General features: G+C 45.8%; 1 protein-coding gene across 1 annotated transcript in view; it reads right to left on the bottom strand.

Annotated features, from left to right (window-relative positions):
* The window catches only part of STUM (stum, mechanosensory transduction mediator homolog), a gene marked incomplete at its 5' end in the record, with an annotated part of 125336 nt that overhangs the window by 14985 nt on the left and 96346 nt on the right, over positions 1-14005 (bottom strand). Inside the window, one exon of the mRNA XM_019515913.1 lies at positions 1357-1536. Coding sequence (XP_019371458.1) covers positions 1357-1536 — 180 coding nt within the window. The remainder of the gene's footprint in view (positions 1-1356; positions 1537-14005) is intronic.

The raw sequence follows: 14005 nt of genomic DNA, 5'->3' as shown, positions 1-14005 counted from the left end.
CTCCACTACACACAATCACACATCCCACAAACACTGCACTCACCCCACATTGTCCCCCACAGCCCTCCCCATTTGCAGCCCCCCCCACACTCCCATGTGCATTTGGGGGGAGCCCTGCTTACTGTTATGCGCACACACCCCACCACATACACAGCCACACCCCTCACACACCCCCAGCCACCCTCCCCCTTCATGCACCCCACAGCCTCCCACAAACCCCATACCTACCCACACATTCCCACAAACACCACTCCCAAAAAAACTCCATACCCACCCACACACATTCACACATACCCCCATACCCTCCCTCACACCCCACATCCACATACACACCCCCACAGCCCACCACAAACCCTATACCCACCCATCCACCCCTCCACATCCCCACAATATACAAGAGTAAGACTTCATTTTGAGCTATTATGCAATCACCTCTATATACATGACATAAACACACACAAATCAGGACAAAAATATTTTAAAAACAAATTAATATATGTTATTATGGATGTTTGATTTTTAATGTATAATTTGGGTTTTTTTCCAGTTACAAGATGGCAAACCCCTTTCCCAAAAGCAGTACTTCTGGGGGTAAGGGGAGGGACTTCTGGTGGCAAAGATCAGGGATTAGGGTGCAGGACTTCCCATCTCAAGATGGCAACCAGGGGGCAAGATATCCATCAAGGGGTAGGGCTACCCTTGTGGCCCTCCACAGCTCACCATAACTCATTAAGCAGCCCACCAACCAAAATAATTGCCCACCTCTGCTCAAACCCAAACCGCTGCAACATTAGGCAAGGAGGCATTGGAAAGCAATAGCAGGATTGAGCAGTGTGAGGTAACTGCTTAGTACTACCACTTCCCTAGTGGCCTCATTAATTTAAAAAAAGCATATGAAATTTTTAGTCATTGTGGCTGTGTAGAAAATTTTCCAGGTGTGAATTAGTATCCTATGGTCTTACTTAGCCTTCACGGAGAGTGAAATGAGAGCTCAGAACCATTCCTGGTGATCACAGCACAGCTGGTTCTGAAGCATAATAACAATTTACTGGTTAACTTTGCACAGTTTGGGGCTGACAGCTTTAGCAGCAGCATGCAGCTGTTTCTGGGGCTGTGAACAGCTTGATGTTCTGGGAGGGAGCTGAGGAGAGGTAGAACTAATCTCCCTGTGGTACAGTTGAGGTACCTCTTCTGTATCATTTCACTTTGTTGTTCAAAAAAAGCTACCTGGTGCAGTTCCCACTTTCCTTGTTTCAAGTGCTGAGTTCTGGTAGGTGCAGGGGCCACATCTGAGTTCAAACAATATAGCTGGAAATGAATGGGGTGGGGAAGGGGGAAGTATCATACACTACTTACTAGCAAGAATGACCATGTCCATCCCCCAAAATATACTCATGATCCAGCCAACCATCACGATAGCCGTCAGGATCTGAATGAGAGCTGCAGCAATGTTCAACCAGAAGACACAGCACATGTGTCTGTCAGGGAGGTCAGTCCGGGCTCCGCACAGCACTGTGAAGGCAGACACAAATGTTCCTGTGGGAAGAACAGTAAAACCCAGTGAAGGCAATGGTGCTGAAACAGCAGAGCTGGGATGTTAGTCTTCTCTGACAAAGGGAAGCTACATCCAAAGTCCCTCACTTTTAAACTCCTATTTCATAGCCTTCTTCTGTTTGTGGCTGCAGTTACAGAAATGCTAAAAACGTGCAACTTTTGGCAAAATGTACCCTGGTGTCCAAAGATCTCAGAAGATGCTGATTCCTTCAGAGAAACAAAGGCCGGGGTAAGGTAAGGTTGCACCTGGAGAACAGGTAACTCTAGGAAGCTAAAGCCCAGCTGGAATAGCCCAGGTTTCATGGCTGTTTGGCATCCTCTGGGCTTGAAGGATTCAAAACACAGAGGTCTCTGGTATGGCAGGAAGCTAGCTGCCAGCATTGCCTTTGGCAAGGCAGCTTGGCTTCCCTTCACAGTGCTCTGGCTTTGCTTCCCCAATATCAACTTTCAGGAAGTTATCTGGTGCCTAAACTGTACTCAGAATAACCCTGGGCTATCCTGCATTTAATGTCCAGACAATACAGTGGTGACTGCTACAGAAGTGCATGCATTACAAATTCAGTAATAAAAAAAATCAGGGACCAAGTTATATTGAATTTAAAATTCCAGCCTTCCTTTGTTATTGCTTTAGAATAAGCAAAGCTGACACAGGCCACTCATTTCAGTGGGCTGAATCGCCACCTCCTTCCGGCCCTAAGAGAACCCCCAGCGCACACAGAGATGTTCTCAGTGACTCCTGCAAAACTAAACCATTAACTGTACAGTATCACCACGATGGAAAGTTTCTGCTTGGAAACTTGATGCAACTTGTTGCCAAAGATAATGTCTCCCATCCCTATGAAATTCTGCAAAAGTCCAATGGCATTCTCTGTGCTCTGCATTGACCTGTCAGCTAGAGCTACCAGCAGAGTTTCTTTTTTACATTCCCAATACCTGAGACAGATATGACTGTAATAGCAGAATGGGACCCTGGTTCAACTACTGTTTCTAAATCCAGTTCCAAGAAAATAATCACTGTGATCCACGTACTCTCTGGTAAATACCACTGTGTCACTGGTTCACGCCTGAGTAAGTACTGTATTTCTCAGAGAGCTCCAAGGATTCTGAGTCTAGTCCTTACAGCTGTGAGGGCTTAATCCAGCTCCCACTGAAGTCGAGGTGGGGGTTTGCCATGGGAACAGGACCAAAATCTTGAAAGGTCCAGTGCAGTACTTCTCAAAACTTGGGGTGGGGAACATACTCCTTCTTAACTGTATTATAGGATATGTACCCTTGTAGTTCCATGCCATGGATAACAGTGACACTTTCTGCTACGATAACCACACTATGATCTTGCCAGTGACCCAAAAGATACTGTGCAGTTCCTATTTTTTCCTTTTCCTCCATCTGTATTTCCTCTTTCCCCATCTTCTGCTTTCCCTTTCCTTCTTCATCATGAGTACCTGCTGGAACTTTGCTGCGTATCTATATGCATACCCTGTTTTGAGAATTACTAGTCCTGTAGTTTAAGTAGAGGCCCAAGAGTCAACAAATCTAAGATCTTTTTTCAACTCCATCACAGACTTGTGTGAATTTGGACTGATGTCTTAAGGCCAAATCCTGTACTGATATAAAACAGTAAGAGCGTATGTACTCTCTCTTTAAGAAAGATTATGAATCAGCCATGGCCTGGACTCAGTTCAGTTGGGGTCAAAGGGATTTTGGCAGATGTAGTCCTCAGAGGACCCTTGATAATTTAAAATATTACAAGGCCCCCTGGGAAAGAGTGTGAGAGCATAAGGAAAGAGAAAAGGGCTGGAATGAAGTTCTCCATTAACAGAGCTGCGTAGGAAGGGGCTGTGCGCAAACTTAAGGAGACAGTGTTGCACCAAGTGCAGAAGGAGACTGCATGTGAAGGAGTAGAGCCTCAGAAGGAAACAGAGTGCCAGCTTTGTGTTGTGGGGCCCACGGCTGGAGCTTTCAGAGAGGGTGGGAAGCCCCTGTCACTTGCCAGAATCACAAGGGCCAACTACACTGCTTAGTCCAGGGAAGGTGAAGGAAGCAGATGGCTTGGGAGGATAATTGGTTATTTCAGCCATGTTTTAACGGGGAGTGAAAGGTGTGGCCGGACCAGAGAGAAAGTAGCACGTACATCCTCAGTCTGTCGAGGTCAAGTCATGCCTGCTATTGAAAAACCTAGAACTGTTAGGAGTCAAGTGAGAGCCAGGCAGGGCTACAGGAGTATCCCTGCATCAAGTGAGCTGAAGGACTTTTGTGTCCTGGAAAATCCAAGGGATCATTTGTGGTCTTCCAGCTTCTCTATTTACCCTTCAAGATGACCTTCTGGCTGGGTGAAAGGGCCACCTTGTACTCCAGGAAAACTGGAACCCTGTGTTACTGTGCCACAACAAGGAGACAGCAAACCAGAGGGGAAACTATAAAACCAACACATCCAGTGCCAGAAACGTAAGGATTTGTACTACATCCTCTTATGATGACACTGGGTCCAACAATATTGTAGCAGGTGTGACTCAGGGCATGAAGTGCCATGTTCTGCTCTTAGTCCCTCAGCTTCTGCACAGGTGAGAACAAATACAGAGTGTAGGTGATCAATGGGGTTATTCTTTCCAATCTTTAACTTCTTCACCAGCTTAAATCCTTTGGCAGCCTGGGGCAGAGTTATATGGAGCTGTTGGTTTACACGGTGCTTAATTTATATCTGTGGAGGCAGGAGGCTGCTCCCAAAGAAAAGCTTCCACTTCTCTAAATAGGAGCAATACCTCATATAAGTATTAATAGGCAAACACATTAATATTTCATAGCACTCTCAAGTCTTCACAGAGAGTTAGTAGGAGACAGTATTATTAGTTGCACAAGGCTTGATCAGGAGGGTTTGGGCCATTTTCCTGCTTAAATTGCCAGCTGTTTTCTGCTGTGAGAAATCTCTGAGATGCCTTTAACTAACCAGGCCATGCCCACTTCTTGCCTAACACCTTTGCAAGTGACTTAGCAGGCAGTTTTCTAATCACCAGAAAGACATAAGGAGGGGAAAATAGTATGTTACTATTAAAAAATGTGGCTCCACAAAGAGTGTGCACAAGAAATGAGGTGCTAATGAGGTATTGTACCTCCACACAAGGCTTCCCAGGACTGAGCAGCACAGTTAACTGCTCAGCTGCTCTAACAAAGAATAAGAGACTAAATCAGCAGTCAGTGCAGAGTGATTCTGAGTTGCTGTCCCAGCACTTGGTTCAGGATGGGCAAAATTTTAAAAACTTATTCAAATTCCTTAATACACAACAGGTGCAGGGTTACATGGCACAGGCTGCTTTCTTGTACCATTTCTCTCCCCTGTTACTATAAAGTGGGTAATCCCTAAAGCATATTTTTTCACTGTTTTGTCTAATGCTAAATTTTTTAAAGAATGAGATCTTTTCAGTTTCCTATTGGAAGCTCTTCCACAGTTTGATAGTAGAAAGATTTCTTTTCTCCTGGATTTGCCATGTTGGATGAACATGCTTAGTTCATTAAGTCTAGTATCCTGCTTCCATCAGTAGTCAGTACCTGATCACTGAGAGGTTGACAAGCCGTCTGCTGACCTAAATCATTGTGCAATAATGTAAAAGGGCAGAAGAAAATAATTTCCTGATACCCACAACATGAATTGCTGTCCTGGCTACTCAGTTATCCCTCTAAATATGGGTATCAACACATGAGACTGTCACGAAACTCTCAACAGTGCTTTCTTGAATCCTAATGTTGTGTATTATGCTTTACGTCAGACATATATTACACTTTACATCCTTGGGTGTATTTACATGTGCAATTTAGCATGTAGCAATAAACACTAGTGCAGTTTGCACTGGAATTTATTGTACCTGCGACTGTAGCACTTGAGCTGGGGTGGAGAATCCCTTGCTGGCAGGGGGCCAGCCTGTCTGCCCAGCGTTGCTCCACCCCAGCTCAATGTGCTGTAGGGGGGGTGGCTGGGACACAAGGGTGCTATAGTGTGGGGCTAGCCAGCCCTCCTGCCCCAGCCAGCCCTGTCACTGTCTACATGTATGTTTCGTCAAACGTAACTACTCTGCTGTAGCATAGTACTTGTCCCAGGCTACTATCTTACAGGGGAGTTGATTAGTTTACTGCAGCTTAATATCACCGCACATGTAGACAATGATGCTTTACTGTGGAGCTAACTAGTCTACTCTGTATATCTCGTGTGTAAATGCGCCATTTAGATGCCAATATCAGCAAAATAGAAAGTAATGCATAGTCCAGAAGACTATTCTACCCTTCAGGAAAAGGAGACTGTGGCACACATGACCCCTCCCAAACCTATTCCTTTGAATGAATATTTGGCCATAAAAGTGCTGTATAGTTACGTCTGTTCAATGTCCACGCGAGTTGGCCCCAAGCTGTTAAAGCAGTTAAGCCAAAAGAGGAGTGATTAATCTCCTTGGTTACAAGTTCAAATGATCTGTTGGACTGCAGGCCCCATCCCTTTTAGCAAATGAGACTCTTCCAATCATTTAGACTGGGGGAAGAAGCCATTCAAATTACATTTTGCAGGAAACCTTGGCCTACAGAGAGAGGTCCTCTAGTTCAAACGTACACTGGCAGGGAGTTGGATTAGCTGGTTTCATCCATCTCTAATGTTTCTTGCTTCCATGAGTCCTAGGGAGAGGGAGAGGAAGCAAAAGAGAACAAAAGGGAGAACTAAAAAGCTAGAGAAAGATGACAGAGGGAGGCTGCAGCCTATTTTTAATCTCAGAACCTGCTGCAAACGCTAATTCCAACTGCTTTCTAATACTCCAAATTCTGCTAAAGCCCCCACTTCTTTTCTTGCTGCTGACTTGAACTGATTTCATACTCCCACCTTTTTTTTCTGCATCTTGAAGTTGGGAGTAGAGAAGCAGTTTAGAGGCATTGTAAAGAAATTGAGTGGGTGGGAGCTGCTGAAGCAGTAGGAAGCAACCCCATGCTGGAACAATGTGGAGAGAGGGAGATGGTACTCTTCTCCCACATGAGAAATCCCCTCAAGGTTTTATCCTCCTACTGTTCAGCCTCCAATATACAGGGTATTACATGCCGAGCAGCAGATGTCTGAAGCTGAGTTCCATCTCTTTAGTTAACTGCTTCAGTGCTTCTTCATGCATGTCAAGGCATAGGATATGTTTCTACTGCTTCTGTGGTATGATCAGAAGCACTGGTGTTAAGCATGCCATGCTCACTTGCTTCTGTTCCACACACTCTTCGGCAAAAATGAGGCAGTGCAGCAGCCTAAGAGAACCCTAAAATAAGTATACCCAAGAGGGCCAAAGAGGAGTTCAGGACAGGTTGCTCAGGGCACTCCAAGGTGGCTATGGAGTCAGTCCAGACTGTAGTGGATCTGCAGTGCCACTCCTTGGGTCAAGATAGAAAAAAATCTTGGTGACAGCCCAGAATAACCAAAGCCCCATCCCATTTTCCTTGTGAAAGCCTAGCACACATTTGGCAGTCTCTCTGGAGACAGCACTTTGGCCAGGGACAGAAGTTACACATAAACTGGTTTAAGCGATCAGAAACTGGTTTAAACCTGCAACAGAACAGAAGCTCAGTGCACATAAACCAGTTTCAGAATGTCTGAAACTGGTTTAAGGTAAACCTGGCTGAATGTAGTATCAGACTTAGCTGATTTGGGTCAAACTGATTTATGCAATTTCTATAGCAGACCCCTTTCTGGTTTCAGTTAAACCAGAGTCCTTCAGCATCCCAGCATGCTCTGCAGCCCTGGGCTGGACTGTGCTGTCTGCTCCAGAGAGCAGGGTGGCCCCGGCCCCCCTGCTCTCTAGCCTGAGCAGGGGCAGGGGTGTGGCCAGATGCTGGCTAGCATGGCCCCCTTGAGGTGAAGGGGGCAAGGAGGGGGTTTATTTTCCCCTCTCTCCCCTCTGCTCCCAGGGGACTCCAGCTAGTGTCTGCCAGGCTGTGGTGTAGCAGCACCTATCAGGCATTTCTCCCCACCTCACCTGGAGCAGTGGAGGGAGAGGGAGGGCATGGCCAGCCACCTCCAGCACACGGGGATACAGGAGGGTTTAATTTCTGCTCCCCTTTGTCCCACCCACACAGAGCTAGCCTGGGTCAGAGCCGGCTGAGCATGCAGCTGGAGGAGCAGCTCCTGCCCAGTGCCCTCTCCTACCCACAGCGGTGCGCATGGCATGGGCTCACCTCCTCAGACCTGAGTCTTATTACCTGCAGCTGCTGGGCACTGAGCTGGGCATGCCCTGCTCACTGTTCCCCTACCCGGTGGCAGGGGTAAAGCACAGCCCTGTGTACCAGGTGCTACCCCTGTGACTTCCCCAATGGTAGTGTTGTTGCTGTCACCATCAGGGTTTCCCACCCTGGCCATACTGGTAGGTGTTACCCGTGCCGGGCGAGCAGATGGCCATGGCAGTGAAGCCGTAAGGGTAGCAGCCCATGCCTGGTACACAGGGCTGTGCAGCACCTTCGGCTTCCCCTCCACTGTCCCACCACCGCCTGGAGCTTGCCAGCTCTGGCCGCTGCCTCCACGGCTTACCCACAGCCAAGCAAACCCTGGCTGTGGTCCCCAGGGTGGGAGTGGGGGGGAAGAGGGGATGGAGGGAAGAATTAACCCCCTCCCTGTCCCCTTCACCTTAAGGAGGCTATACCAGGATGGCATCTGGCCATGCCCCCACCCCTGCTGCTGAAGTGGCCAGGGGGGAGTAACCCTGATTGGGCAGCAGCCCCTCTCATGGTGTCCCAGGAGCACAAACCTCTTCCTTGTAGGGCTGCACTGTGGGCAGGAACAGGGCAGGCAGAGCTGCCACAAATTGCATGGGGCGAGCAGCGGCACCAGGGCTTAGAGAGGTGACCATAGCCCCTAAGCTCCTCCTAGTGCGCTGCCACCATTTACCTCACAGTCTGTGGCAGCTCTGCCCACCCTGCTCCGGCCCACAGTGCAGTCCTCCCTCCAGGAAGAGGCTTGCACTCCAGGACACCATGATGGGGCAGCAGCGGCAGGGGTGGGGCATGGCCATAGGCCAGCCAGCATGGCCTTCTTAGGTGTAGGGGTAGGGAGAGGGTTCACTTCCTCCTTCCTTCCAGTGTCCAGTGAAGGGGGCTGGGAGGAGGCTTATTCCGCCTCTCGCCCCACACAGGGAGCGATTGGCAGAGGCAGCTGTCGGGGCTGGCAGACCCTGGCTACAGTCCCCCAGGGGCAGAGTGGGGAATAAACCCCCTCCTTGCCCCCTTTGCCTCAGGGGGCCACGCTGGCTGGTGTCTGGCCATGCTCCTGCCTCTGCAGCAGTGAGGGGGGAGTGCCAGGCAGACCCTGGCTCAGGTCTGTGCCCATGGGCCAGGGAGGGGAGAATTAAACCTTCTCCCTGGCCAGTTTACTTGAGGCTGCTGCTGGGGCTGGCCATGGCCTTCCCCTCCCACCCCCCAGCACAGCTTCTCTGCAGCCAAGGGCTGCTCTAGTGCCCCCTGGCTTCTGACCTGAGCCACTGCAGGCATGTGCCTGCATTTCCTGATTCAAAAGGGAATGTCTATTCACTTGCAAATTGGTTCAACCTACACAAGTTAGACTAACCTGCAATGATTGAATCAATTCAATCTCCAGCTTTTTGAATGTCTGTCCCTAGCCTTTCTGTGTTAATCATGTGAATTCCTAAAGTGGAAAATGGGGTAGAACTACCAGAGACAAATGGGAGGAGGAATTCAGTAGAGTGACTGGATGGACCGGTAAATCCTCCATGGCTTTGAAGATGGGAGCCCTAAAATTTGATCATCAATAACTCACTGTTCAATTTGTGCTTTGTGTCCCTATACGGTAGCTGGTCAATTATGCCACCCACTCATGAATAAATCCTTCAGTTCAAGGGAAAGCAGCTTATGATTTTTAGCATTATAAATCTCAGTTGTGGCTCCCAGCAGTGATCCCTGAGGGTAATTGTTACATTTGCATGCATTGTATTTGTGCATATATACACATATCAGGTGGACATACGCATCTTGGGTATCTTTCTCTCTCTGACATGAACACATACACACTGTGCATGTGCAGCCTGCCTGATTTGCACAGGCTTACTAGATGTTTTCATATACATTGGTGCTTGTGCAGTTGCCCATGATAAACATAGATTACCTGGATGTAGTTATACATGTTCTTTACCCATCCTGAGGGCTTTTTTGTAGAGGCTGGAGGGCATGCGGAGAGAGTAATTACAGTAGTATGGCAAAAAAGATCAGTTAACGGGGGAAACCCGAGGCAGAAGAGAGAGTGAGATGAGAAGATAGAAATGGGTAATGTTGTTATTTTTTTTTAAATATCAGAGTTAGAAAGGCCTTTTAAAACCCCACTGAGAGGCACTCATATTGCTGCTGCTCTTCAGAGTGAGCGGTTCCTTTAAAGTACCCCTTTTTCTTTATCAATGGAAAAAAAGTGACATTTAACACTAAGAACAAAGAGATGCAGTAAGAAAGAGAGGGACAAATCTCTCCTGGGGGACAAGAGCAAGTTAACCACTCCAGCACTTAACCACTCCAGTGGAGTCTCAGCATGTATAATCAGTGACATAAGGCAGGTTGTTTTTTGCCACACATGATTGAGCTGATGGTGGAAAGAGAAGATGGGGTATTATTTTAATCCTGGTGAGTGTTGCATCAGCTTTCCCTTTACTTGTTAATGAAGCTAATGCTTTCTGCATCTGTGGCTTTGGTATGTTCCAAAAGGAATATCTGATATCTTCCTCTCCACTTTCCTAACCTCTTTTTTAGCATTTCTATAGAAATGCCAACCCTCTTTGCTGTCTATCTCACAAATCTTGTAAAAATTGGAATAGCAGAAGTTACATAGTCACATACCCCAGGATAAAATTTGGATTAAGAAGAGATCAGGGGATGGATGGAGGTTTCTGTTTCATTGGGCATCAGCATAATAAATTTTACCTGATTAAAACTTGTCTCTATATTTAAAAAGCATCCTTTCTCAATATTATTCTACAAGATGTAGCTCTACCAAATAGTTTGTAAGTGAATGATTCTCAATACACGGGTTTAGTTTTACAACCCCTCCAGTGAAACATTTATGCCACCCCATGTATTTGCTGAGTGCTGTACTACATTCACTAATTAACCCTGCCAAACACTCTTGTAAAGTGGAGAAACATATTCTTATAGGGAAGTAGCCAGAGAAATTAAGTAACTTAACCAAGACAAAATGGAGATGCTGTTCACCAGCTAAAAATTGGGAGTTCCTGGATTCAGACTATACCAATGACTGCGGACAGCTGGTACAAGTATACCATATTTAATATTAAAAGGCCTGTTCTTATTTTCTTTGCTGTTCTTAAGCAATAAAAGACTGCAAGCACTCAAGAAAATGCAAATTTAAACCCTTTTTATAATTGGTGCAGCTTTACTGAATCTGAGTAGCAGATTTTCATTTTATACTGGTTTTGAAAAAGTGTCCTCTCACTAACCACAGATTCACTTTAAAATGTTAAACTGAAAAAATGTCTTGCGAAAATAGACCTGGGTGTATAATCTCCATTTAGGAGACAAGGTTAATTGTGTATTTCCCAGTGCTTGGTATTTGAGATTTTTTTTTTTTTTTGCTAGAACAGTTTGCATTTGGGCGTGTAAGGAAGGGAAGGGAGGAGGAGGAGGAAATCACTTCACATCACAATCTGGGCACAATGCTAATCATGTGACACCATTTAGCCTCCAGACCAAATATTCAGACTAACTTTACCCACTACCCACATAATTAAGAACACTGCACATCACACGTGATATTATCGTCCTGCTTTAACATGGCTCACACTATACACAGTTTTGAGCTGTTCCTGGTGACATCTGAATCTGAAACTATAAACCCTTGTGAGAAGCTTAATAAAGCTGAGCAAATAGCTGCACCGGGGAACTGCCTGAGAATACCTGAATTTTATGGCAAACTGACTTGACCATGATTGGCATACTTAAGTATTTCCTTGCTCTATTCAACTGAGTAAAGGGTGACTACTTACCGACTGTGAATCACATACGTGACCCCTTCCCCTGTCCCTTTCTCTTCTATATATTGGCTTTTCTTTCTACCTGTCTTTTCATGACATCTGACTAAATAAGTTGTTGCCTATGAAAGATCATGCCTCCCTGAACCAGTTAGTCTTCAAGATGCCACCCTGTCCTACCTGTTGGCCAACTTCAGACTAACATGGCTAACCACATCTGTACTGGACTGGTAGCCGAAATGTGAATTTTAGATCTGTTTGTGTGAAAGATTTGCAATTGACACTGTTTGTTAGTTACATTGGACATAAGCATGGGTGGATCCAGAGGTGGTGCAGTTGCATCCCCGTTTGATTCCTGCTCCACCCAAAGTTTAAACCCATGGAAGGGGCAGTGGCATTTCCATTCAGGTGCTGAAAGAGCCAATTAACTTCATGGCTCGTTATCATCTCCCTGATTCCTGCTAAGGTCCACTCCACAGGTGTTAAGCACCCGCTCTCCTTTTTAGTGGTCTTGATGTTCCACTATTCAAACTATCCTTTTTTCTGAAACTTTGCTGTCTGCTCTGTTAGCCCTTCCTGGTAATGTCTTTCTTCTATTTCCCAGCTCTGTAGACTGTTCTTAGCTGTAGCTAAAAACCTTAATTTGGGTGTAGAAATGACTGACAGTGAAGTATTGCAAGCACTGTCAAGATGCTCAAGAAGGTTATATTTTGTTTTATGAATCTGAACAAGAGGTATGCATTTAACTATAATGACTGTAAAACTCATGACACAACATGTTTGGACTTTTTACTCTTTTGCCTAGTTTGTTGGGGGGGGTTAACTTTACATATAATCAAGGAAATTGGTGTATATTCCCATAATTATTTGTTTTTTTGCTTTGATCTTAAACTGAATAATATAGTGCTAGCCTTCTAGCATGTTAGTAAAGTATCTAGTTTCTCTTTACTGGAGAAAACCGTGTTGTAAGTGATGATGTGCCATGGCATCTGTACCCTCCTTTTCAAAATCCTAGATCTGTGCATGGTTATATAGTGTCTTCTCTCATCCTTGACTGGATGACTCATGTTATGAAACAACAAGATGTACACTCCTAAAATTACAGTAGAAAATAGATTAGTAGCCTTTTAAAAAGTCATCTTAGGCTAAGAGAAACTGCCTAATTTGTATGAATACCTGCAGCATTTCTCTAGATTTAATGTAAGAAATACTTTTAAAAAAATGCCAATTTTGAAATTAATCTAGGTACAAATGCATTTGATGCCTGATTCTGCTTCTTATGCTCACTTTGGGCACGTCTACATATGCAACTAGTGTGCATGAATAAACAGAGCTTATTGCTCCAGAGTTTTTTCCTCTTGGGTGCGCCATTTGAATGTGTGCCTGGGAGCAATTAACTTTGGAGCAATAGGCTCCAGAGTTTATTCATGTGCAGTACACTGAGTTGGGTTGGAGCAGGCCTGGCTGGCAGGGGCCTAGGGGGTCAGCCTGCCAGCCTGAGGCTGCTCTGACCCAGCTCAATGTGCTGCAGAGGGCCTGGGTGAGGCATGAGGGTGCTCCAGCACAGGGCTAGGCAGCAAGCAGCCCCCATGCTGAAGTACCCTCATGCCCCTGCCAGCCAGTCACCATCTATATATGCAGTACTGCGCACAAAAATACTCCACAGCAGGGTAGCATTTGTATTTACAAATACTACCCTGATGCAGAGTTTATTAGTTTTGTGTGCCCTAATAGGGGTGTATGTGTAGATGCTGAGACTGCTCAGTAAACATCTCATGTAGATATTCCCTTTGAGTAGTATTTTACTTCATTAGTAGTCTCACCATGCTTTACTCCCAAGGTGTATTTCCAGAGAAAGCAATGGGATGACTCATGGATTAAGGTTCTCCTTATGTGAGTCAGGATAGCAAAACCAGGCCTTTATTTGTCTCGAGGCAATTTACAAATTAGGGATTCTAGTGTACCAGTGAAAGTTTGTGTTCACTCAGTGAAACACATGCTTTGACTACTGATAACAGCTTGTTTGTGAAGAAGTCAGACCCAAGAGCTCTCTGCCTTGAATGCCTTCTAAGAATATGGAATCGTGACTACATTGGAGAATTCTGTGTAGATGAATTACAGAAAAAGAAAGCCGAATGCATCAAACAGCATATCTGGCAGTTGTGCCTAGTGATTGTGGCACTTGAATTCATCAAGGCCTATCACAGATCTCTAAATGATCCTCACAGACATTCACTGCTTGCTCTAAATTCAAAGCTTCAGCTCAGGATTTATTCTGGCAATAAATGCTTGCAGGCCCAAACAGACTACAGGGTGGACTTTGACGTCTGTAAAGCAGCTATGAAAGCACCTGCTAAGAAGAAACAGGAAGCTTGTGACACTGTCATGGCTCTCCTTTTATGCGGGGTGGTCAGTAGGATGCAGACAACAAGCAGTAGCAGGCAAACAAGGAAAGAAAGGGAACG

This window comes from Gavialis gangeticus, unplaced genomic scaffold (genome assembly GCF_001723915.1).
Source record: "Gavialis gangeticus isolate Ggan-Ray unplaced genomic scaffold, GavGan_comp1, whole genome shotgun sequence".
In the NCBI taxonomy this organism is placed as follows: Eukaryota; Metazoa; Chordata; order Crocodylia; family Gavialidae; genus Gavialis; species Gavialis gangeticus.
Note: the sequence above shows the minus strand (reverse complement) of the source record. Positions and strands in the feature narration are given on the sequence as shown.